The sequence below is a fragment of the Erythrolamprus reginae genome, chromosome 3 (assembly GCF_031021105.1).
Source record: "Erythrolamprus reginae isolate rEryReg1 chromosome 3, rEryReg1.hap1, whole genome shotgun sequence".
Classification (NCBI taxonomy): domain Eukaryota; kingdom Metazoa; phylum Chordata; class Lepidosauria; order Squamata; family Dipsadidae; genus Erythrolamprus; species Erythrolamprus reginae.
The window spans coordinates 136,977,843-137,002,569 of record NC_091952.1 but is presented as its reverse complement, the minus strand read 5'-3'; the positions used below and the strand labels follow the sequence as shown (position 1 = coordinate 137,002,569).

Below are 24,727 nucleotides of genomic sequence, written 5' to 3'. Positions count from 1 at the left end.
TTACATCAAAGGCACCACAGACAAAATTAGTAAAATTCTACACAAACATAATATCAAAACTTCATTTGTCACTAACCAAAAAATATCAAACATCCTAAGAAACCCAAAAGGTAAAATCCAAGTCGAAAACCAAGGACTCTATGAAATCCCTTGAAAAACATGTGCAACCACATACATTGGACAAACTAATCGAAGAGTAAACGCACGCATTGCAGAACATAAGAATGCAGTCAAAAAAGAAGAAAAAACTTCCTCCCTTGTCCAGCACATTAAAAAAACAGGGCACGAAATTGACTTTGAAAAAACTAAATTACTTTCCAAAACAGAAAATGTATACAGAAGGATAATTATGGAAGCCATAGAGATAGAGAAGCACCCCCTCAGCATGAACAAAAGAGATGACACATCCCACCTACCAGAGATTTGGAAACCAGCCTTAAACAAAAAAACATATCATAATCATCACCATGTCAATCCTTCAACTAAATGTGATTCCACCAACCAATCAAATCATTAAAACATAGTCACCCAATCTATTTGCTACATTCTATATATAAGGAACAAATTGCAGTTGCAAACATTCCATATTTACAGCAGCACGAAGCTTATAACTTCAGCCTGATGATGGTGAATGTGATTTCACCGAAACATCGCATAGACACTCAAAATATTACACGGGGCAAAACCCGAACTCAGAACAATCTACATACATATACCCGTGAAAATCTACGTGTATGTGTGTGTGTATATATATATATATATATATATATATATATATATATATATATATATATATATATTTCTTATTTTTAACCATTCATAAAAAATGTTCCATGTTTTATAATATTCGGAGTCTTCTTTATTTTGAGTGTCATCATGTCTGCTTCGGCACAGTCCATAATTTTTCTTAGTAATATGAAGTCATCTGGTAGATCTTTCTGTTTCCAGAATTGTGCGATTGAAATTCTGGCCGCTGTCAAAATATGTACCGGTAATATTAAATAATATTGGGGTTTTTCATATTCTGATCTATGATGCCTAATAAAAATACTTAGGAGTCAGTTCCTCTCTCCAATTTTGTATTTTACTCCAGAATTTCTTGATTTGTGGGCAGGTCCACCATATGTGAAAATAAGTCCCTGCTTTCTCATTACATCGCCAGCAATTTGGTTTTAATAAGTGGTACATTTGTGCCAGTCATGCTGGTGGGAGATGCCACCTATAATACATTTTAGATATATTTTCTTTGTAGGCGACCGTTTTGGTTAATTTATAATTTTTATTCCAAATTATGTCCCATTTATCTGATTTAATATCATATTCAAAATGTTTGTGCCAGCTTTGGATATTCCTTTTTAAGTTATAACTCTGCATTTTGTGTTTTAACAGAAAGTTGTATATTCTAGAAATTATTTTTTTGTCTTGGCCTAATATTATCAAGTCTAACTCTGATTTCTTTTTTAGTATTCCTCTTTTTCTTTTATCTTCCAGTTTGTCCATTGGGTGATTTTTTTTCACCTACCATTTCTCAGAAAGGCCTTTGTGCATGCATGGGGGAGGGGAGGAGTGTAGGAATTTGCACGTATGCTAACACACACACACACACACACCTTATGGCACAAAACGTTCGCCATCACTGACCTAGGCACAAACAAAGCCCAACTATGTTTAGCTTAGGCTCCAGTCACACATCAGATAGATATGCAAATCTGCTTTACTTGAAACATTATCCAGGGCTTGGATATATGCAGTCCCAGAGACTTTGGTATGCATCTAAAAGCTTCTCTTTATTTCTACTGAAATTAGTCAGCAAAATTTTAGCAACAGATCACTTAAAAGTGCTCATGATCTAAGAAGATATGCACTTAAAAACCTGTGGAAGAACTTTGTATAAATTGAACTTTATAAATGTTTTGTAATGCATCTACTGAACTTGTTTTTCCCATGCATTGCATCCTTGGCTTCACAATAATTGAGTGGGTCGTAAAACTGAGATTTAAGAAAAAAAAATACAAGTCTAAATTATATATCAGAGTACAGTGGTACCTCAAGATACGAACCTAATTGGTTCCAGGGGGAGGTTCGTAAGACGAAAGGTTCGTAAGACAAAACATTGTTTCCCATAGGAAACAATGTAAAGTCAATTAATCCGTGCAACAACAACAAAAAACCCACAAAACAACGCTGCCGCCCGGCTGTCACCTTTTAAAACAGCCGGGGGAGGGGGCTTCCCAGCAGCCTCCCGAACCCGGAAGTTTGGCAAAATTTCAGGGTTCGGGAGGCTGCTGGGAAGCCCCGCAGCCCGGCTGTCACAACAACCGGGAGGCTTCCCAGCAGCCTCCTGAACCCGAATGCCAAACCCCAACGTCAAACCCTCCACGCACTTCGCCCTGAATGCCTCCTGGCTCAAGGCGGCGGCGGCAGACTGCCTTTGGGTTTTCGGCTCGGGGGGAGCAGGAGGACCTTCCTAACTCCCTCCTCCCTGAGCCGAAAACCCAAAGGCGGTCTGCTGCCGCCCGCTTGAGCCAGGAGGCATTCAGGGCGTGGAGGAATGGGAAGCTCAAACGCCGGTGGCTTCAGCTTCCCATTCCTCCATGCACTTCGCCCTGAATGCCTCCTGGCCACCTGGCAGAGCGCTCGCAGCCAGTGGGCGACGGCGGGGGACAAAAGGCAGGCCAGCGCCCAGCTCCTGCCTCTCCGGAGCCGCCGACCGAGTGAAGCAGCGGCGCGGGGAAGGAGAGAGAGAGAAGCAGGCGGCGGGGGGGGGAGGGACAAAAGGCAGGCCAGCACCCGGCTACTGCCTCTCCGGAGCCGCCGACTGAGCGGAGCGATCTTCTGCCGGCCATGGGCGAAGTGCGCGGAAGCCGGCGGCTGTAGCAGCTGGTGCAAGAGGCTTCCCCGCCCTTCACCCATGGCCGGCAGAAGATCGCTCTTGCCCGGCTCCCCGCCCCTCTTCTGCTGGCCACGGGCGAAGGGCGGGGAAGCCGGGCAAGAGCGATCTTCTGCCGGCCATGGGCGAAGGGCGGGGAAGCCTGTTGCACCAGCTGCTACAGCCACCAGCTTCCCCGCCCTTCGCCCATGGCCGGCAGAAGATCGCTCCGCTCGGTCGGCGGCTCCGGAGAGGCAGTAGCCGGGTGCTGGCCTGCCTTTTGTCCCTCCCCCCGCCGCCGCCTGCTTCACTCGGTCGGCGGCTCCGCAGAGGCAGTAGCCGGGTGCTGGCCTGCCTTTTGTCCCTCCCCCCGCGCCGCTGCTTCACTCGGTCGGCGGCTCCGGAGAGGCAGGAGCTGGGCGCTGGCCTGCCTTTTGTCCCCCGCCGCTGCCGCCCGTTGGCTGCGAGCACTCTGCCAGGCGGCCAGGAGGCATTCAGGGCGTGGAAGAATGGGAAGCTCAAACGCCGGTGGCTTCAGCTTCCCATTCCTCAATGCACTTCGCTGCTCCTGTCCTGGCTAAACCGTGCGGCAGCAGACAGGCTTTGGGTTTTTGGCTAGGGGGGGAGAAGTAGGACCTTCCTAACTCCCTCCCCACCAGCCAAAAACACAAAGCCAGGCAGCCCCCAGCCGCCAAAGGAGCCTCCTGTGCGCTCGGGTGGCAGCTTCTGCTAGATACGGGTGATGGGTGGGACAGAGGGGCGGGGTTAAGCCTCCTTCGGTGGCTGGGGGCTGCCTGGCTTTGTGTTTTTGGCTGGGGGGGAGAAGTAGGACCTTCCTAACTCCCTCCCCCCCAGCCAAAAACACAAAGCCAGGCAGCCCCCAGCTGCCAAAGGAGCCTCCTGTGCGCTCGGGTGGCAGCTTCTGCTGGATACGGGCAATGGGTGGGACAGAGGGGCGGGGTTAAGCCTCCTTCGGCAGCTGGGGGATGCCTGGCTTTGTGTTTTTGGCTGGGGGGGAGAAGTAGGACCTTCCTAACTCACTCCCCCCCAGCCAAAAACACAAAGCCAGGCAGCCCCCAGCCGCCAAAGGAGCCCCCTGTGCGCTCGGGTGGCAGTTTCTGCTGGATACGGGCGATAGATGGGACAGAGGGGCGAGGTTAAGCCTCCTTCGGCGGCTGGGGGCTGCCTGGCTTTGTGTTTTTGGCTGGGGGGGAGAAGTAGGACCTTCCTAACTCCCTCCCCCCCAGCCAAAAACACAAAGCCAGGCAGCCCCCAGCTGCCAAAGGAGCCCCCTGATTCTCCCCGCCCTTCTGTCCCGCTCATTGCCCGTGTCTGGCAGAAGCTGCCACTCAAGCGCACAGGAGGCTCCTTTGGTGGCTGGGGGCTGCCTGGCTTTGTGCTTTTGGCTGGGGGGGAGGGAGTTAGGATGGTCCTACTTCTCCCCCCCCAGCCAAAAACACAAAGCCAGGCAGGCCCCAGCCGCCGAAGGAGTGTTAACTCCTGCAGCGGGTGCTGTGGTGGGGACCTTTGGGTTTTTGACTCGGGGGGGAGACAGGAGGGTCGGACTGACACCCCCCACCCCAGCAGCCTCCCGAAGCCGAACGCCAAACCCGAAGTTCCGGGTTCGGTGTTGGGAGGCTGCTGGGAAGCCCCCCGACTATTTTAAAAGGTGACAGACGGGCTGGGGGGCTTCCCAGCAGCCTCCCGAACCCCGAACCTGGAAGTTCGGCAAAAGTTCGGGGTTCGGGAGGCTGCTGGGAAGCCCCCCAGCCTGGCTGTCACCTTTTAAAACAGCCGGGCGGCTTCCTAGCAACCTCCCGAAGCCGAACGCCAAACCCGAAGTTCCGGGTTCGGTGTTGGGAGGCTGCTGGGAAGCCCCCCGACTGTTTTAAAAGGTGACAGCCAGGCTGGGGGGCTTCCCAGCAGCCTCCCAAACCCCAAACCCGGAAGTTCGGCAAAAGTTCGGGGTTCGGGAGGCTGCTGGGAAGCCCCCCAGCCCGGCTGTCACCTTTTAAAACAGCCGGACGGCTTCCTAGCAGCCTCCCGAAGCTGAACGCCAAACCCGAAGTTCCGGTTTCGGTGTTGGGAGGCTGCTGGGAAGCCCCCCGACTATTTTAAAAGGTGACAGTCGAGCTGGGGGGCTTCCCAGCAGCCTCCCGAACCCGGAAGTTCGGCAAAAGTTCGGGGTTCGGGAGGCTGATGGGAAGCCCCCCAGCCTGGCTGTCACCTTTTAAAACAGCCGGGCGGCTTCCTAGCAGCCTCCCGAAGCCGAACACCAAACCCGAACTTCCGGGTTCGGCATTGGGAGGCTGCTGGGAAGCCCCCCGGCTGTTTTAAAAGGTGACAGCTGGGCGGCGCGGCTTCCCAGTGGCCTCCTGAACCCGAACTTTTGCCGAACTTCCGGGTTCGGCGTTCGGGAGGCCGCTGGGAAGCTGCGCCGCCCAGCTGTCACCTTTTAAAACAACCGGAGGGCTTCCTAGCAGCCTCCCGAACGCCAAACCCGGAAGTTCTGGTTTGGCATTCGTAACACGAAAAAAGTTCGTAAGAAGAGGCAAAAATTTTAAGAACTCCGGGTTCGTATCTCGGGTTGTTCGTAAGACGAGGGGTTCGTATCTTGAGGTACCACTGTACACTGCATGCATGATTTTCCCCTTGAAGATCCCCTGGAAGCTTATTGTGGATACATCAGAATGTGTGTTTAATATACATTCATGTATGCAATTTGTTCAATATTTATATCTGTTTTCTTCCCTCATTCCCCTCTCACTTTACCTTGCCTCATCTTTAACACTGTACAGTGTTAAGTATTTTGAGACTATGGGGCAGAAAAGTAGAAAGCTTTGAGGGAGCAAAGAAGTATATCATGCATACAAAGGGTTCTTTATGCTCTTCTGTGTCTCAGGCATGTAATGAATTCACAACCCACGTGATGAATCTGCTGCGGGAACAGAGCAGGACTCGGCCTATCTCCCCCAAAGAGATAGAGAGAATGGTCAGCATCATCCACCGCAAGTTCAGCTCCATCCAGATGCAACTCAAACAGAGCACATGTGAAGCTGTCATGATCTTGCGCTCTCGCTTTCTTGATGCACGGTGAGCTTTAGACTAGACCTGTATACTTGCCTCTTTGTCTATGACAATTAGGAATCATTTCCAAGTTGGAGAACCGATTGTCTCCATAGGGAACGTGTTAGTATCAAAATAATTAATGGGAAGGGGAAGGGGAATGAGCTAGTAAACACTTGCTTGGGCTAGACACTTTTAATTTTAAAATTATTTATTGCATTTAGAGCAACAACAATAATTTTGATTAGCATCAAAATGTCTAGTTTATTACACATCACATTATAACTTAGATGAGCTATGAAGACTTTTAACTGCTTATACAATAAATAGATTCTATAGAACAACAATTAACCATCCTAATTCCTCAACCCATGAGCTAAGGAGTGTAATGGCTCATGTAGTTAGGATGCTAGGTTGGAGATTAGCTGACAAAAGGAGGCTAGGAGAGAAAAATGGAAACAACCTGTTTTTTATCTCCATTGGGCTGCCTGCGCCGTGGATCAGGATGGGGGGTAGGGAAGCAAGAATGCCTACTTGGTCCTTGGTCATCAATACGATGGCGAGTCTCTCTTCCAGCTCGCCAGTTCCGGCTTTGGGAGTTTGAGGGATAAATTGAGCCCCCAGAGGTCCATCTGCTGCTGCTCCAAGCCTGGCTCTGTCTGCAAAGGCCATCAGTGAGCTTGTTAAAGCATGAAATATGCTGCCGCTAAGCTCCTAGGTTCAGGTGACAGCAAGGAACACAGGAGCTTAGCAGCAGCGTATCACATGCTTTTCATTCCAAGCAGCCAGGGCTGGAAAATGAATGGCTGGACCAGAGCTGTCCTCCTTAACAAGCTCCAAACCATTGCTGCTGCTCCAAGCCTGGGTTTCCTGCACAAGGGCTGGAAGTCTGGTGCTCCTTCCCCACCCAGTCAGCCTGCATGCTCCTCTCACTCCAGGCACTGATTCCCCCAGTACCCCACATGCGCAACCCCTCAAAGGTTTTAAGAATTAAAGCCATGGTGAGGCAAGGTGCATTGATCTCTGTCTCTCTCTAGGACCAGCCTTGGAAAAGCCTGCCCTCACAACTAGACTCCCTTTCTTCCAGCGCTTGGGCTTAGAAGCTCGTGCCAGGAGCTTTTTAGCAGCATATTGCATGCCTCTGAAGCCAGAGCCAGGCTTGGAGCAACAGCAATGGTTTGAAGCTTGTTAAGGAGGATCGCTCTGCCCCAGTCATCCATTTTCCAGCCCAGGCTGCTTGGAGTGAAAAACATACAATATGCTGCTGCTAAGCTCCTGGGTTCCTTGCTCCTGAACCCAGGATCTTAGTGGCAGCATATTTCATGCCTAAACAAGCCTTCTGGTGGCCTCTGCAGCCAGAGCTGGGGTTGGAGCAGTTGCAGACAGACCTCTGGGTGCACAATCTACCTCTCAAGCCCCCAATGCTGGAACCAGCGAGCTGGAAGTGCTGGTGAATACGGACCAAGTGGGCTTTTTCCTTTTCCCCTCCACCTCCCCATCCCGATCCAGTGTGGCACAGACAGCCCAATGGAGGTGCAAAACAGGGCATTTCCGTTGACCCTTCTCTTCCCCCCCCCCCAGCCTCCTTTTGCCAGCATGCATCATGCAGGCTCAGCAGGCACTCAAGATCTTTAGATGGGTTTTTATTTTGTCAGCCCAAGAGGGAAAGGAAGGGGCTCTCAATGGTACATAGGAAATCACCCTGTCTCTGCAGCATCCATTGTTTGCCAGCGGGCAGGCAATGAGGAGGCCACAGTGGGGGCAGGCAAGCAGGCTGGGCCAAGGGCACCTCAGAGAAGGCAGTGGGGAAGCGGGCTGGGCCATGGGGCTGGGCCATGAGGAATCATTAGCACAAGATGGCAAAGGAGGAAGTGGATACATGGGAAGGAAGGTGGCCCAATGAACCAATTCAGCCCAAACTTAATATTTTTATTCTTTAAGAAATTGATTTTGTCTGAATTCAACCATAGTTTTTCATTAAATAATAAGTCAAACAGTTTAACTGAGGAAAAATATAATAGGGTGGGTAACAACTTTACAAACCGTATTTTAACTTTGTTCTATGCAAGGAGCAAAATTATACAGCTGAAGAATACATTCTACTTTATCATCTTTTGCTCTCAGGAAAGACAGACAAAAAGTGCTTTATAAGACAAAAAGTATCAGAAAACAGCTAATGAGGTTTGTGGTATAAGTAGCAAAAAGATATCAAGTATATTTGCCCCAAAAAGTGAAAACCAGAAAAAAGGATGACATATCTGAGCATCAGTCTGTTTGTAGGAGCCAAAAAGGAATCTCATGGCTCTAAACCTATCTTTTAAAAATAATGCTCTGGAATCACTGATACTGATTATCCTTCATGTTTTGTGACCAGGCGGAAGAGAAGAAATTTCAACAAGCAGGCTACAGAAATTCTCAATGAGTATTTCTATTCTCATCTCAGCAACCCTTATCCCAGTGAGGAAGCCAAAGAGGAACTAGCCAAGAAATGTGGCATCACAGTCTCACAGGTAAGAAACCTGGATGCTCATCTGTAGGATGGCCATCACCCATCCTTCCATCTACCTTTCCATCCATTAATGCAGAAAGGCTACAAGTAGGTAATCGCATGAATTCCATTATGAATACTGGGCAAAGTACGTAGGAAAAACAGTGGAGAGAGACAAAAATAGATAGTTTGCCTAAAAATGAAACTATATGTTTTTAGAAGTTGGATTTTATTTGGAAATAAATAGAGTTTTATGACACTGTTTTCATTCACTTGTAAATGTTCAAGTAGCAACTATGCAAATGTATTATTTTTATGCACGGATTATATATGATCAAAGTGGAAACTGAGACTATATAGTTTGTATCAGAGCAGTGATAGACTGCTGCCGGAATGCTTAATTGGGCACAGATCCGCAGCTCTGGAACGTGAGTGTGGATCAGGCGCAATTATGCTTTCTGCACCTGTGCAGGTACCAAAATCGCACACAGGGACACTCATGCAGGCATGTTTCGGCAAGGTTTTGTCATGGGCAGGGGATTGGACTAGCAGACCTCTGCGGTCCCTTTCAGCCCTATGATTCTATGATTCCTTGAAAGATTTGTTTGCAACTACAGTGGTACCTCTACTTAAGAACCTAATTTGTTCCGTGACCAGGTTCTTAAGTAGAAAAGTTTGTAAGTAGAAGCAATTTTTCCCATAGGAATCAATGTAAAATAAATAATGCCTGCAAACCCATTAGGAAAGAAATAAAAGCTCGGAATTTGGGTGGGAGGAGAAGAAAGAAGAAGAGGAGGATGACAGTTGCTGCCCAGAGCGAAGGGAGTATTTCTTTTCTCTGGGTGCTGGCAGAGGTTCATTCCCTCTCCAAGCACTCAGAGAAAGGAAAATGCCTTGTTCACTCTGGACTGCCAAGGCCTCCTTAAGCACCACCGAAAGGCTCCTCTGACAGCTCAGAAAAGCCCAAGATGTCGGTGATTAAAGGGGAAATTGTAGGAAATTGGCTGGGCCTTCGTGCCGCTCTCAAATTTCCTGGCAAATTTTTCTGGGCTTGGATTCTTAAGTAGAAAATGGTTCTTAAGAAGAGGCAAAAAAATCTTGAACATCCGGTTCTTATCTAGAAAAGTTCTTAAGTAGAGGTGTTCTTAAGTAGAGGTACTACTGTACTAAGTATTTCCACCTTCAGCATGGAAGGGGAGGGGAGTGCCCTTGGATAATATTGTTTCTGCATAAGAAACGGGTAAAATCCAGCAGGTTCTGACAGGCTCTGGCGAACCAGAAATTTTGAGTAGTTCAGAGAACCAGCAGATACCATCTCTGGTTGACCCCCAAGTTGGGTGGGAGTGGAGATTTTGCAATATCTTTCCCTCAGGAGTAGGGAGGGAATGAGTATCCTTTCCCTGAAGTAGAGGAGGAAGAAGAGGAGGAGGAGGACAGTCGCTGCCCAGGGCAAAGGGAGCATTTATTTTCTCTGTGTGCTGGCAGAGGTTTATTCCCTCTCCAAGCACCCAGAGAAAGGAAAATGCTTTGTTCGCTCTGGACTGGGAATGGAAATTTTGCAGTATCCTCATCCTGCCATGTCCACCAAGCCACACTATGCCCACCAAGCCATGCCCCCACGGAACTTATATTTTAAAAAATGGATTTTTTCACTATAGGAAACATTAGATTAATCAGATGCAGGTGAATTGAAAATTCATCCAATAAAATTTCCCAGCAATGTTTGATGATTTTAAGGCAAACTTCTGTACTGATGGTAGAAATCTGAAAAACAGTGTATTTCAATTACTATTAAGACCACAAGGTAGTTGTGTATTGAGAGCAGGGCTGGATTTCAAAATAATTTCTATTATGCCAAACAATACACAGAGTACCTTGTCTTCAGTTACTGTTCAGTGTAGAACAATTAATTTTGAGTTTGCGCAGACTTTCCAAATTTTTATGCTTATTAAAGTCAGTTCAGTGGACTACTAGCTAGAGGTCTGTATGATGCAGAACTCTAGCCAGTTCAGCTGTTATTCACATTCTGGTGAGAATTTCTGTTTGCTCCACCATTCATAGTGGCTTTGAAGAATGGTTCATTGGTTTTTGGTGAAATAAATGTTATTCACAATTTTTCCAACCGTGCAACAAAGCCTTTATTTTGATATGAAAAGTGCTGAGCAGATTTACAAAGCAAAAACTATAATTGTTTTATCAATACATATAATTTGCTAATAAAGACGCAAATGGAAAGCCTGCAGGACTAAATCCTGCCCAAAGTGACCTGTTCTGATTTGTTAATACCTTTCAGATGACTGTCAGAGAGTAAATTTGTGCCTTATAATCAGGGGTGGGCAGCAGGCAGGACAGGGTGGAACATAGTTCCACCGGGGGAAATGAAGATACCTGTGCAGCTCCAGCTGATCAGCGGCTGTCACTTCCTGGATTACTGGTCTTGGATCGGCTCTCCCTTTTTTCCCTGCTGCTGCGGCATCTGCGCTTCTTTTTTCCTCTTTCCTCCTGGCCTCGGACGAGCTTCCCTCTCTCCTTCCTGGCTCCCCTCCAGCCTCATGCAGCCACCTGCTGCCTGAGGTGCAAGCAGAAGGCATGGGTGGAAGTGGCACTGGCAGCATTTATGCTTCTGGCCGCACCCTTCGCCTAGCTACCCAGCCTGAGACGGGGGGGGCAACCTAGGAAGGAGAGCATGGGAAACGCAAATCAAATTGTCACCTCAGCGAGCGACAATGGTAAGGTTGTAAGTCGAGGACTTACACTGGAACGATGATGATTGTTCAAGCCACTCCCACCTGATCACATGGCCAGAAAACCACTCCTACTCATTCACATGATCATTAAGCCACACCCACAAAATAAGCCACACCCTCAGTGGCAATAAAAATTTTGACTGCCCATTACTGCTTATAATGCTATAGGCTAAGATTTTTGGTAAGGCTTTGGATGATGTATATGACATCCTGATTATACCAAAAACTGTTTTCCAGCAGTTTCCTTGGAGATACAGTCTTTTGGGAGAGGTCCAATGAGAAAACCTGGTTCTGATTAAATCACTGCTTTATTATGGTTTGAAAGCTTACAGAAGGGAGATTTGTGATGTTATATTTTATTACTATATTAGATATATTGTATTTATGACTAGTTGTAGTCAAACTAACCAAAGTGTACAAACTAACTAGTTGTACACTTTTATTGTAAGGAATCAAGAGATGGTGCCTCAACTGAAACATTATGAAAATGGACAAAGCCTTTTCTGTAGTATTCTGCCTTCCTGAAGGTATTTTTTCTAGCACTGCTGAGTATACACAGCAGATTCATGCACCATGCTTTAGCAAAGTGAGGAAAGTTTACTTACTAGCATTCTACATAAACCAGTATTTATTATACACACTTATAGGCAGGCAGGCAGGCAGGCATATTACAAGAGAGGAAGATGTGTGGGTTTTATGTATGTATCTAGCATTCAGATTACAGCAAAAACTCCTAATATAAAAAGAAACTATTGAAGTAATTGTGTGGAAGCTAAATGGATAATCAGATATTATTAGAAATTCTAATGGCTTGTATGAAATAGATTTCAAGAAAGATAAATGCACTTGGATCAAGGCTCTGCATAGCTTTTCAAACATATGTAGGTTTCTTCCTTGATTAACACAATTTTCCCCAAACCCATCAGACAAAAAAGACAACAGAAATTGTTTCAAAAAATAAATATGGAATTCTGATTATGTAAATAATGTAATACAGATAATTCTTGGCTTATGACTGCAATTGAGCTAAGCAAGACAATTGTTAAATGAACCATGCCCTATTTTACAATCTTTTATCATAATCACAGTGCCATTGTAACTCTGAATGGTTAAAAGGTGAAATGGTTGAAAGTTGAGGACTACAATGCTCAGAAATTATCATGAGGAAGAACTTGGAAATTAAAGATATACAGTGGTACCTCATCTTACAAACTTAATTCGTTCTGTGACCAGGTTCGTAAGATGAAAAGTTCGTAAGATGAAACAATGTTTCCCATAGGAATCAATGTAAAAGCAAATAATGCGTGCAATCCCAAAATTCACCCCTTTTGCCTCATTACTGCCAGCATTTGGATCCTTGTTCGGGAGCGGGTAGAGGAGCGGGGGGGAAGACAGCGCAGGCTGCCCAGAGGGAACCTCGTGGGTGGACCCTCCCCTCAGAAACCCCGAAGCTGGGACCCGTGCTCCGTTTCTGGCTGCTGGCTCTCTGAAGGAAAGACAAGTGGGGAGGGAGGGGAGCTGAGAGAGAGGGAAGCCACCGCCGACGAAGTGCTTGGGGGGATGTCCAGCTGGGGGTCCTGAGTCACCCCTCCTTGGCACCCCCAAGCCCAGGAGGGCAGCTCCCTGCTTCTCGGACCCTCCCCTCAAAAAACCCAGCTCTCAGAATGAAAGACAAGCTCAGAACGAAAGACAAGCCAGCCGGGTGGTGCGGGGGGGCTGAGAGAGAGGGAAGCCACCGCAGATGAAGCCCTTGGGGGGATGTCCAACTGGGGGTCTGGAGTTGCCCCTCCTTGGCTTGGGATCCCCAGCTGGACATCCCCCCAAGGGCTTCATCTGCAGTGGCTTCCCAGCTGGCTTGTTTTTCATTCTGAGTTTTCTTTCATTCTGAGAGCCAGGGTTTTTGAGAGGAGGGTCAGAGAAGCAGAGAGCCACCCTCCTGGGCTTGGAGGTGCCAAGGAGGGGTGACTCTGGACCCCCCAGCTGAACATCCCCCCAAGCACTTTGTCTGCGGTGGCTTCCCTCTCTCTCAGCCCCCCACCTCCAACTGACTGGCTCGTCTTTCGTTCTGAGCTTCTCTTTCATTCTGAGAGCCAGAGTTTTTGAGGGGAGGGTCAGAGAAGCATGGAGCCTCCTTCCTGGGCTTGGGGGTGCCGAGGAGGGGTGACTCTGGACCCCAGCTGGACATTCCTCCAAGGGCTTCGTCAATGGTGGCTTCCCTCTCTCTCAGCCCCCCTCTGCATCCAGCTGGCTTGTCTTCTTATGCACGTCCGGAGGTGGGAAATCCCGGCGGGGGCAGGAACCAAATTGGAAATCCTGGCGGTGACAGTCGCAAGGTAGGGGAATCCCTGTGGCAGTAAGAGAGCGCATGTGCAGTAAGAGAGCCCACACATCCGTCTCGGGTTTGTAAGACAAAAATGGTTCTTAAGACGAGGCAAACAAATCTTAAACCCCGGGTTCGTATCACAAAAAGTTCATATGAAGAGGCGTTCGTAAGATGAGGTATCACTAATGGGTTAATCTTGAGCTCAGCATTCACAAATTTGTTAGTTCTAGCAGGAGAATATACAAAAAAGATAACTGTGCCAGAATTATGCACAAGATTTTAATAAGATTTCAAGCAATTCAAAGAGAACACAAGGTCTAGTAGGTAGAATTCCCTGTGAAACGTAAAATAATTAATAGCCTTATACTAAATTGTGAAAAGAAACTTTAAAGAGATTTTTGGTGCATAACTCAAATTGTTTAAATGAGAGATATCCCATATCAAAACCGGAAAACAATGGAGATGCTTCACTACCATATTTAAAAAAATGATAGTTTAACTAATCCTTTATGAGTAAACCTTTTTTATCTATTCAGGGTTTAGATTAGCCAGTTTACAGGTAGTATCATGACTTACCGTAACTATTTGGTGATTCCTTTACAAATCATAGGATTTGAATGTATCAAAGTCACTGTAATCTAATTCAGTGTTTCCCAACCTTGGCAACTTGAAGATATTTGGACTTCAACTCCCAGAATTCCCCAGCCAGACTTAAATATTTCTGTACTCATGTATTCATGATATTTGAAAATAATTGAAACTAACATTCTTTTAATTGAATTACATACATCTTGTTTTTCTTGCTCTTCTTCCTCATCCTCTTTTCTTTTCTATTTTCCTGTTTTATCTTCCTTATGAAATGGTGTTTCTGTGCCTTCAACAGTTGGTTTTCTAGTTCTCAAGGCAGGAAACCTTATTCCAGTGCTGGCGAACCTTTTTTGGTTTGCATGCCAAAATGGTGGGTGTGCTAGCATGCGTGCACATGCCCTGCCACGCATGTGCAACCCCTCCACCCACGCAGCCCCCCCATGCATGCACACAGGCCTTACTGAAGCCTGGTAGGTGAAAAAAATGCCCAAACAGGCAAACCAAAAGTTCAGGAAAATGCACTTCCAGTTTGTCCATTGTACTGTTTTTTGCACTCCAGGGCTTCAGGAAGCTTCCCTGAACCCTCTGGAGTGCAAAAAACAGCACAAATGTAAACCAGAAGCACGTTTTCCCAAACTTCCATTAGGCAATTTCTTTGCCCTGGAGCTTCAGAGAAGCTTCCCTGAAGTGTCCAGAGGGTGAAACAGCTTTTCCCAAGGCCGAAAATTAGCTGGCCAGTGCACACATTAGTGCTGGAGCTGACACAGTGCAAAGTCTTGTGTGCCCTCCAATATGGCTGCACGTGCCATAGGTTTGCCATCACAGCTTTATACCATCCCATTGTCCAGTCTATTTTTGAAAATTTCCAGAGATGTGATTAAAAAACGTATGCCAAGGTTTATCCCTGCCAAATTTATATAGATTATTATAAAGAATACTTTCTTTGACATTCGGTGACATTCGGGTTACTCTTATCTGAATACTGGTGCACTGTGCGAACATCATGACAAATCTGGTGCACGCATGCTTGCTGTACTCACAAGGTTTTGCTTCCGTGCATGCGCAGGAAGCAAAATAAAGCAATTTTTTAAAAGAAGAAAGATGGCACTGCACGACAGATTGGTGAAGATCGCACCAGAGCCATCACACGCAAATCCGTGGGCCATTACCGGAACAGAACTCCATAATATACCCGTAGCAACCCACCCTGCTGCCATTAAATTATGTCATCTGGCATTTATGCCTCTTTTCAAATTCATGTGTAGTTGTGGCATTAAGTCTAATTTTAGGAGCTTAATTTATTTGTCTATCAGTGTTTCTTTATAGTATTTCCCCTGGAAGAGAGAAAGAATTTTGGCAATGCAGCATGAATTTGATGTAGTTTGTTAATCATTTCACTTAGATTCAACTGTAATTTGAATCTAATTATAAGTTTTCTAAGTAATATTCTTCAATCCTCATCAAATTTATTATTTTGTTTTGTTTTGTTTTGGATACCAAAGTAAGGGAATCAGTTTCTTTCTTTATCTAGGATTAAGTTAGCAGCCCCAGGAGCTCTTATCTCACCATAGGATTATGAGTGGAGTTGACAATTCTTTTCTGATCTTTCCAGATGTTCAGATCTGGATCGCTTCTTTAAGCTTATCTTACATGAGCTTATTAATGGTTTTTATATCATTGTTTTATTATTTCATGTCAGATCCTTGAATTGCTGTTATAGTATAAAATAGATTTCCATGCATTTTGCCAACATTTCCAGAAAATCTTAATGTATTCTTATAAAACAGTCAGTTTTGTTGGGGATCTGCAGCATCGACCTCTTTGAAAAGTTGTTTGAAAGAACAAAATTTACCAGTATTCTTCAGTGTTACTGTCCTTTGCTGAATCTATCATGGTGAGATACAGTACTATAGCAACAGTTTCCTACATTATGCTAGCACTCCTTGCTAGAACTTCATATAAAATATGTGAATGGAATTATTTCCCATCCTTGTTTTCAGAATACAGCAAGATTGCTGCCTTTGGCAGAAAATTTACATTGCTAAAGTTCTGAAAATGTTTGCTTTATATGAGTTGTTAAAATCTTTTTCATGTCATCAATACTGATAATTTGTGGAAAGAGACCACTGACATGACACAGGACTTTAAATTGTTATGGGGGGGAATGGCCACTTAAATTAGGAACAAAGTAATTGGTCACAGTTAACTGCCTACTTTTCCACCAAGGTTCTCAGACAGCTTCAATTTGCCTGCCTTCTATTTCCAGTTCAAAATCCCTCACAGCAAATGTCTATAACATAGAATAGTACTTTGAGGCAAGGAGAGGGCAGACACTAGTGCAAGCAGCTGCCCAGCCAGCCCTGCTGCAGCCCTCTCGGTTCTGGACCATATTTGATGAGGATCCCAACAAGCTGACCTATTTCCTACACCAGGCCTGGGCATACATCGATCGACTTGGAATCCAATTCCAATCAGACTGAGAGCTGATTGACAAAATAACTGAAGGGATGAATGAGGGAGAAGCAGCAGATGAATGAATGGTAGAGCTTCATGATGAAGCAGGACCAGAACTCGATCTCACTGACGAATTCATTTGGCAGATGCGGGTCCGATTTAAAATTTCATCTGGCAGATGCAGGCCTGACAAGTGGAAGCATAAGTGCAGATTAAAGGGTTGAAGCAAGTGGGGAATTGGGAATTCCAAAGGGCAGCAGGAAAGTGCGGGATTGGCCTGAGCGACTTTTGGTACACACGTTCTGGGATGCCCTGGAGCCAGAATTGAGAAAATTGTGTGAAATCTGTGGAGTCTTATGCCAGATCCAAGACAGACATGAAATGAACATTGTGACTCAAGACCCTAAGAAAACCCAGGATAAAAGACTGGCCAGAGGGCTGCTGGCTGCCGATCCCAATCGAAGCAAGCTGCGACCCTGGGCCCTGAAGCAATGAGAGGTGTTAAGTGTTATAGATGCAGCCAAACTGGGCATTGGGCTTTGGAATGTTTAGTGACAGCTCCAATTCCACAGTCAAGAGCCAGACCAACCCTTGGGACTCAAAAAAAAAAAACCCCCACCAAAGCCACCAGAGCAGAGCCGCCTGCCCAACAAGCAGAAGAATCCCCTCTCCCATCTGATAAGACCAAGGAGTAGCCAGGAGAGGAAGCATCTCCCATTGGGACAAAAGGGCAGTGATGAAGATGACCCAATGATGAGTGCAAGCAGTTCACCCTTTCCTCCTTAAAGTGAAAATCATGGTGCCAGAAATGAGGGAGGAGGGAGAAGGGGAGGCAATGATAGACACAGGCTGCTCACAATGCTTAATAAGCAAATCAGTAGTAGAGAAGCTAGGGATCAGCATTAGCCTTTGGCCAGACCCATTTGCTTCCAATAAATGAATGAGTCACTGATTGGGGGGGCACCACACCCCTCACTGAATTTGTGGACTTGAAAATAGCATGCCACCATGAGCTCATCCAGTTCATAGTTGACCCAAAGATGTCAGAGGCAATCATTTTGGGGCTTGCATGGCTAAACAAATGGAAACCCCCCCACACACACCATTAAATGGGACTTGCTGATAGGATGCCACCATGAGCTTATCTGGCTCATAGTTGCCCCAAGGATGTCAGAGGCAATCTTTTTGGATCTTATGTGGCTAGACAAGTGGATCCATACCATTAAGACCACCTTTAACTTCCAATTTGGGAGCTTCCAATTCAGAATCATGCCGTTTGGGCTGCAAGGCCCCCCCGCAGTCTTCATGCAATTCATCAATGAGGTGCTCCAACCGCACCTATACAAGGGGGTGCTTGTTTATTTGGATGATATTCTCATCTTTAGGAGACACTAGAGGAGCACCTGAAGTTAGTGTGACAAGTCTTAGAAAAACGTCTGGCTGCCAAGCTGTATGCAAAACTTTCCAAATGCGAATTTCACAAAACCTCTCTAGATTACTTGGGATATTGCAATAATAATAATAAATAAATCTCCAGTGGCGGGATAGAGATGGATCCAGGAAAAGTGGAAGTGGTGCTATACTGGCAACTCCACACATTTGCAAGCAACTTCAAAGCTTTGTGGGCTTCGTGAACTTCTATCGGCAGTTCATCCCCATGTTTGCAGAAGTGACACTACCACTGACTGAGCTGCTAAAAACAAGTCCATCGCACACAAACCCAAAGCCTAAACAGCCAATGGGGTGGACAATGGAATGCCAAAAAGCATTTGAGAGGCTGAAGCGACTCTTTGCCCAAGAGCTGATTCTGCAATCCCCCAACCCAGAATGGCAGTTCATAATTCTGTTAGACGTCAGCGACATGGCTGTGGTGGCAGTGCTGTTGCAGAAAGGCCAGCTCCAGCGGTTCAGTTACATTTCGAAGAAGCTCACCACCACCAAGAGGAGATGGGCCATTTGGGTGCTGCTCACTTGGAGGCAATTCCTAGAGAGGGGGAAAGTACTGTTTGAGGTGTGCACAGATCATAAGAGCCTCAAACTATAGAAAACCACCAGGAAATTCTCACCAAAACAAATACGCTGAGTGCAATACTTCAGAAGATTCAAATTCGAACTGAAGCACATCCCAGCTGGGAATAATTTATTGCCTGATGTATTACTGAGAAAATCAGAATATGACAGCCAAAAAGAGCAAGAAGTCCACTCCATCATTTCCCCCTCACCAGGGGAAACAGTGGGCCCAGTCCTCACCTGGAACTAAGGCAGACAACCAAGCGCCCCTAGCTGGAAAAAATGGAATGCCACTCTGAAAGCAGCCTTGCCTGATGATCCCTGGTTCAATGACAACAAGGAGATAATGATGATGAGGGAAGGCATGCCTGGAAGGGGTCCAAATTCTACATGCTTACCAGCCTCAGATTGGAAGTGCTCCAATGAAGCCACCATTCCAAACTAGAAGGGCATTTTGGATACCTAAAGACTGTCCAACTAGCCTGGCTAGTTCTGGTGGCCAAAGATGAAAACCAAGGTGGAGGACTATGTATGGAACTGTGCCAGCTGCGTGACCAGGAAGCTTCCGCTAGGGAAACTGCCTAGACTACTGTAGCAAGTGACCAACCCCAGCAAGCCCTGGGAGGAAATCACCATGCACTTCATTGTGTATCTCCCAGACAGCAACAGAAACATAGTGATTTGGACAGTTATCAACTTGTTCTCCAAGCAAACCCATTTAATTGCTTGCCCAGGCCTACTGTTGGCCAGGGAATTAGCAAAACTGTTCCTCAAACACATCTACCACCTACATGGCATCCCCAAAAGTATAATGGGTTTTTTTAAATATTTAAATATTTTAAATTTGTCTGATTGCTTATGATTTGTTTTTTACATGTTGTGAGCCGCCCCGAGTCTTCGGAGAGGGGCGGCATACAAATCTAAGTAATAAATAAATAAAATAAAATAAATAATTTCTGACTGAGGCATGTAGTTCACTGCCAAGTTCTGGAGAGAATTCTTATGAGCAGTTGGATCCATACAAGAGCTTGGCTTGGCTTTTCATCTGAATACAAATGGAGTAGCCGAATGGACAAACACAATGGTGGAATAATACATTGTTATTTAGATTACCTGCAAGACAATTGGTCAGAGCTGTTGCCTTTTGCAGAAGTGGCATACAACTACGCTGTTCATAGCAGCACTGACTAACTCCTTTTCGGGTTACCAGTAGCAGGGAGTTTGTTCCCATACATGAGCTATCTACAGAGGCTCCCACCTCGATGTCCCTGACTGAATGTATAGAGATGCTGAAAAAAGGATAGGAGAACACCAAGAAATCACTATCTGAAGCGGCAGAAGCCTATTAGAAGCAAGCAGACAAGCACCAACCCCTCCAGCCCCACTTCCATGTGGGGGGATAAAGTTTTCTTGTCCACTAAATATATCTGATTGAGAAAAAGCTAGAGCCAAAATATTTGAGTCTGTTTCCAATAGTTAAAATTATCAACCCAGTCACTGTGCAGCTTGCATTGCCTAGAATAGTGATGACAAATCTTTTTTGGTTCACGTTCGTGTGTGTGAATGTGCCCACACTCATTCCCTCCCCCAATGCATGTGGACTCCCTCCCATGTTGCCCCTGCATATGAGCACAGGTCTCACTGAAATCTGGGATGGTGAAAAAACAGGCAAATGGGCAAAACGGAAGTTTGGAAAAGCAGACTTCTATTTTGCTCGCTGTGCTGTTCTTCACGCTCCAGGGCTTCAGGAAGCTTCCCTGAAGTCTCCAGAGTGTGAAAAACAGTACAATGGGAACAGTGGAAGTTTGTTTTCCAAATTTCAGGTTTTCCCATTGGGTGGTTTTTCGCACTCCAGGCTTCAGGGAAGCTTCTCTGGAGTCTCTGGAGGATGAACAGGGAAAAATCAGCTGGCTAGTGCATGCAGGGAGTTGACGTAGGCCTTGTGTGCCCTTGTGTATGGCTCTGCATGCCACCGGTGGCTCACATGCCAAAGATTCACCATCACTGGCCTAGAATATTGGGGACCTGGCACCTGGAATTTCATTGCAGCTTATTAAAAGCGGTGATTGGGTCAAATGTAAGACCACAAACCCAACCACCACTTCCCTCTGTAGTAATACAGGGAGAGACACACTATGAAGTGAAGAAAATTTTAGATTCCAGAATGTTAGGGGTCAATTACAACATCTAATCCATTGGAAGGGGTACCCTTTGACGGAAGCTACATGGGTAAAAAGTTGGAATGCAAAAGCTAACAAGCTAGTTGACAAATTCCATGATAAATACCCAGACAAGTCAAAGGGTCTTCTGGGGGGAATGGAGGGGAGAAGTGGTTAAGGATGCTGTATTAACCCCCTATGTTATTCTCTTTCTTTTCTTGTAGGACACAGTCTTTTCCTGAGGGGAGGCTGCCTGTCAGGATGAGGCCATTTTAGTTGGGGTCTTTTGCCTGCCACACTTTATGCTATTTTAAAATGTATGCTTAGCTATGGGAATTTGGGAGCAGCAGTTGAATGAAGGATGTCTGTATGTAGCCATAACAAATTTGCACTTCTGCACCTGAACAGAAGGAGATGGGAGTTGCTGCCATATTGGCAGATGAAGATTGGTGGACATGGACTTGGAGGTGTGGGGACAAGGGATCGAACTTTTAACTGGGTGGAGAAATCTCTGGGACTTCAGATTCATGTTTCTCCTAGATGTACCAACATGGCTCTGCTAATAAATTGGAACTTTGAGGAATACATTACCTCGGACTCTGATTTAATTTTTGATGCTATTTGGAACCCTGACAGGAGTAATTACTGGGACTGGGAACAGTTTAGATAAAAGGGCTTAATTTGAATCAGGTACATAGCTTCAATCAAGAGAACTTCCTTAATCTATCAATGACATCTCCATTATCTAAACAAATTGTGGGGTTTGTTTTTTACAAATAGGCAACTTCTTATTCGGCATGAAAGTTGAGAATGGTCACACTGAATTGCAGATCCAGTTTTATACGATGCAACAAAAATCTGTAGAGCAGGAAGTATTCGCTTTCTGGATTGTTGTGAGCTTTAATTTATTTAATTCTTTAAATTCTCAAAATCACTTGTATAAACACATTCTGTAATATATGAGCTCATGTTGGGAACAACAAACAATTCCATCTCTATTCCCCAGCACATGAAATTGTACTGTCATATCTTAAGCTGATGACCTATACATGAAAATAAGGATTGTATGCTACCTGGGGCACTCATCTTGACGTGTTTCATATTTGAGCTAAGATTCTCTGCAAATTAGCATTTCAGTAATTAATTCTTACAAAATACTCATTAACATCATTTTTTCTGCCTTTTTGTATGTAAAAAGTTAAAAGAATAAACTGTCTTTCAAAATTTCAACAAAAGATTAGACAGTCATTTGTGAAGAATGGTATAGAGCAGAAGAGTCATACTGGCAGCCGGGAAGCCAAATGCATCACACCCAGGCCACATTCACCCCAGCTCCATGAAAAAAACATTGTGATACATTACGTGAAGGCAATGTGATGCAGCGAGTTTGACACCTGTGGTATAGAGTCTCTGCTTGAATAGGAGATTGGACTAGAAAACCTCCAAGGTCCTTTCCAAATCTTTGATTATGTTCTGTGATGGTATATGTAAAATATGTTTGATTTTGCTTAAACAGCTACATTTTACAGTAGATTTAAAATATATCTTGCTTGCTTTTGTGCTCTGTAGCAAAATGTGCATGTTTACTTCTGATGTTGTAGCTGATTTATAGGAAAAACGATGCCTTGGGATAGGAGATTGTTCTTGAAAGCTCTCTTGCTTCTTGAGAAGTTTTCAGATTTATGATTAGAAGAAGTTTAGTATGCCATGTAAAAACTAAAGCTTCAGAAAAGATTCCAAGTAGTTTGTATTTATATATTGAAACTTGACATTTGATGAGCTATGTCCATGTCTTGTAAGTTCAGAGGCAGTAACTATTAAGAAGCATCATATAACCACCTTTCCATTCACTTTCCCATGCCCTTTAGCCTCCCATCCTGGTCATAACTTTGACATCGTATTAATAGGTACATTTTTGTTTTGTTTTTTGTCTTTTTTTCAAATTCACTCTAGGTATCAAACTGGTTTGGAAATAAACGAATCCGGTACAAGAAGAACATAGGTAAATTTCAAGAGGAAGCCAATATTTATGCTGCCAAAACGGCTGTCACTGCTACAAATGTGTCAGCCCATGGAAGCCAAGCTAACTCACCCTCAACTCCCAATTCAGCTGGTTAGTTTTTTTTTCTTTTGGGTTGTTATTGTTCTTTTTTTTCAGTGGGATTTTATTTTCTTTTAGTATAAATGTATGTTTCTTGTTTTTCACTTTGAGTTCCTGTTTGATTAGACAATTTTGTTCCTGTCCATTTTTTGTTTCTAAAGGCAATATAGTCTCATTACATACTTATAATGCAATGTGTTGAGGATTTTTGCCTAGGTAACATTTTGTCTGAGTTTCTGATGGTGTCGGAAAAAATGTTGGCTGTGTGTATTCTGTATGTTTTGATAGGGGAGAGATGAGGCAACTCAGAATTTTTTGGGGGGGGGGCATAAAAAAACAGAAGTTTCTTCTGTGGAAGCCACATCAATCAAGAAAACATAATGTTAGCATACATACTTTGGAGGTGCTATGGCTGAGGATATTTTCAGTAGGTCCATCTAAGGTATTGGAATGGGCCTTACCCTTTAAATGTTTTCTTTTATTTGATTACTTATGGATCTCCTCTAACCTTGTCCTAGTTTCTCAACCTTCCCAATGTGTAATTTTCATCTTGGATATTCAAGGAATAAATTAAATTGCATTTTATTAAATAAAGTGAAAGAAGTCAGGATAGAAGTATTAGCAATTACCCGATTCCAACATTGATATGTAAACAGAGGAGAAGTTTACCATTCAGAATTATTTGTTTTGTAGCACCTATCAGAAACACAATAATCTGCTGGTTCTTGATACTCTTGGGACACTACTTTGCAAAGCCATTGACTTGAGAACTGACCCATACAATTTGGCTTTGTATATTGAAAGATGAAAAACTTCAGCATACGTGCAGTTGGAAAACATAATATAGGGTCTGCTGTGAATGATTTAAAATCTGAAGTAAACAAAATTTGAATTTTAGTATCTTTTTTTCCTACCATAAACTTTGTCCAGTATCATTTCCCCCCAAAACAGTGTGGTTAGAGCAGTGATGGCAAACCCTTATTTCCTTGGGTGCTGAAAGCATGTGTATGCGTGCTATTGTACACATCAGTGCCCACAGCCATAATTCAGTGCCCCCACGTGTGCATGTGCAGAGGACTACCCCACACTGCTCTGCCCCCGGGCATGCATGCATGACACACACCCCTGCTTCCCCATTTTCCAGCTTCCAGTGGCCCTGTTTTTCCCCTTCCCCAAGCTCCAGAGGCTTTCTTGGAGCCTAGGGAGGATGAAAACGGCCTCCCCCACCTCCCTGGAGGTCCTCCACAGGACAGAAATAGTTCATTTCCCAATGCCCACTGGGCCCGGAAGCCCCATTTTTTGCCCTCCTCAGGCTTCAGATGCTTTCTGAGAACCTGGGGAGAGTGAAAACACCGTCTCCTGCCCCCTTGGAGGCTATCCAGAATCCGAAAATGCCCTCCCAGAGCCTCCATGTGAGCTGAAAATCAGCTAGCCAGTATGCACATGCGTGCTGGAGCTAAGCAGATATGGCCACGAATGCCACCTGTGGCACGCGTGCCATAAGTTCGTGATCATGAGGCTAAAAAATAAACCTATATCAAATGAAAATCAGTGAAGTACCACTGTAGATTGAGTCCTTGTTCACACTTCATTTTTGATGAGGGAGAAGAGCTTTGGGTCCACCTTCTAAGCATTTAACTATGATTTCCTTTCTCTGGAACACTGATGCCACCTTCTATGATATGGGAATAAAGTTAGAAATTCTATAACATATTTGCATGCTGCAAGTTGGTATGTCAGATTTGTTTGGTAGTCTTGACTTTGCAGTTGCCTTGTGTAAGAAGGGAGTTGTGTCGGGCATGACCACTGGCGACAACTGACAAATTGTTTCTAGCACTTACCTGCTGTAGTAAGACAAAAATGGAAAAATCTCAAACATCATACTAGACAAGTTACAAGAATTTTCTAGTTACTTTTAAAAA

At 45.0% G+C, this 24,727-nt stretch overlaps 1 protein-coding gene across 6 annotated transcripts in view; it reads left to right on the top strand.

Annotated features, from left to right (window-relative positions):
* Positions 1 to 24,727, top strand: part of PBX1 (PBX homeobox 1) — a 434,341-nt gene that overhangs the window by 324,453 nt on the left and 85,161 nt on the right. For 5 of the 6 annotated variants that reach the window (XR_011558631.1, XR_011558632.1, XM_070746819.1 and 2 more), the window contains exons 4-6: positions 5,772 to 5,962; positions 8,310 to 8,445; positions 22,658 to 22,817. Coding sequence is in view for 4 of the 6 variants with exons in the window: in XM_070746819.1 (XP_070602920.1) it covers positions 5,772 to 5,962; positions 8,310 to 8,445; positions 22,658 to 22,817 (487 nt within the window). In the remaining 2 variants the exon portion in view is untranslated. The remainder of the gene's footprint in view (positions 1 to 5,771; positions 5,963 to 8,309; positions 8,446 to 22,657; positions 22,818 to 24,727) is intronic. The other variant, XM_070746821.1, reaches the window with a different exon arrangement.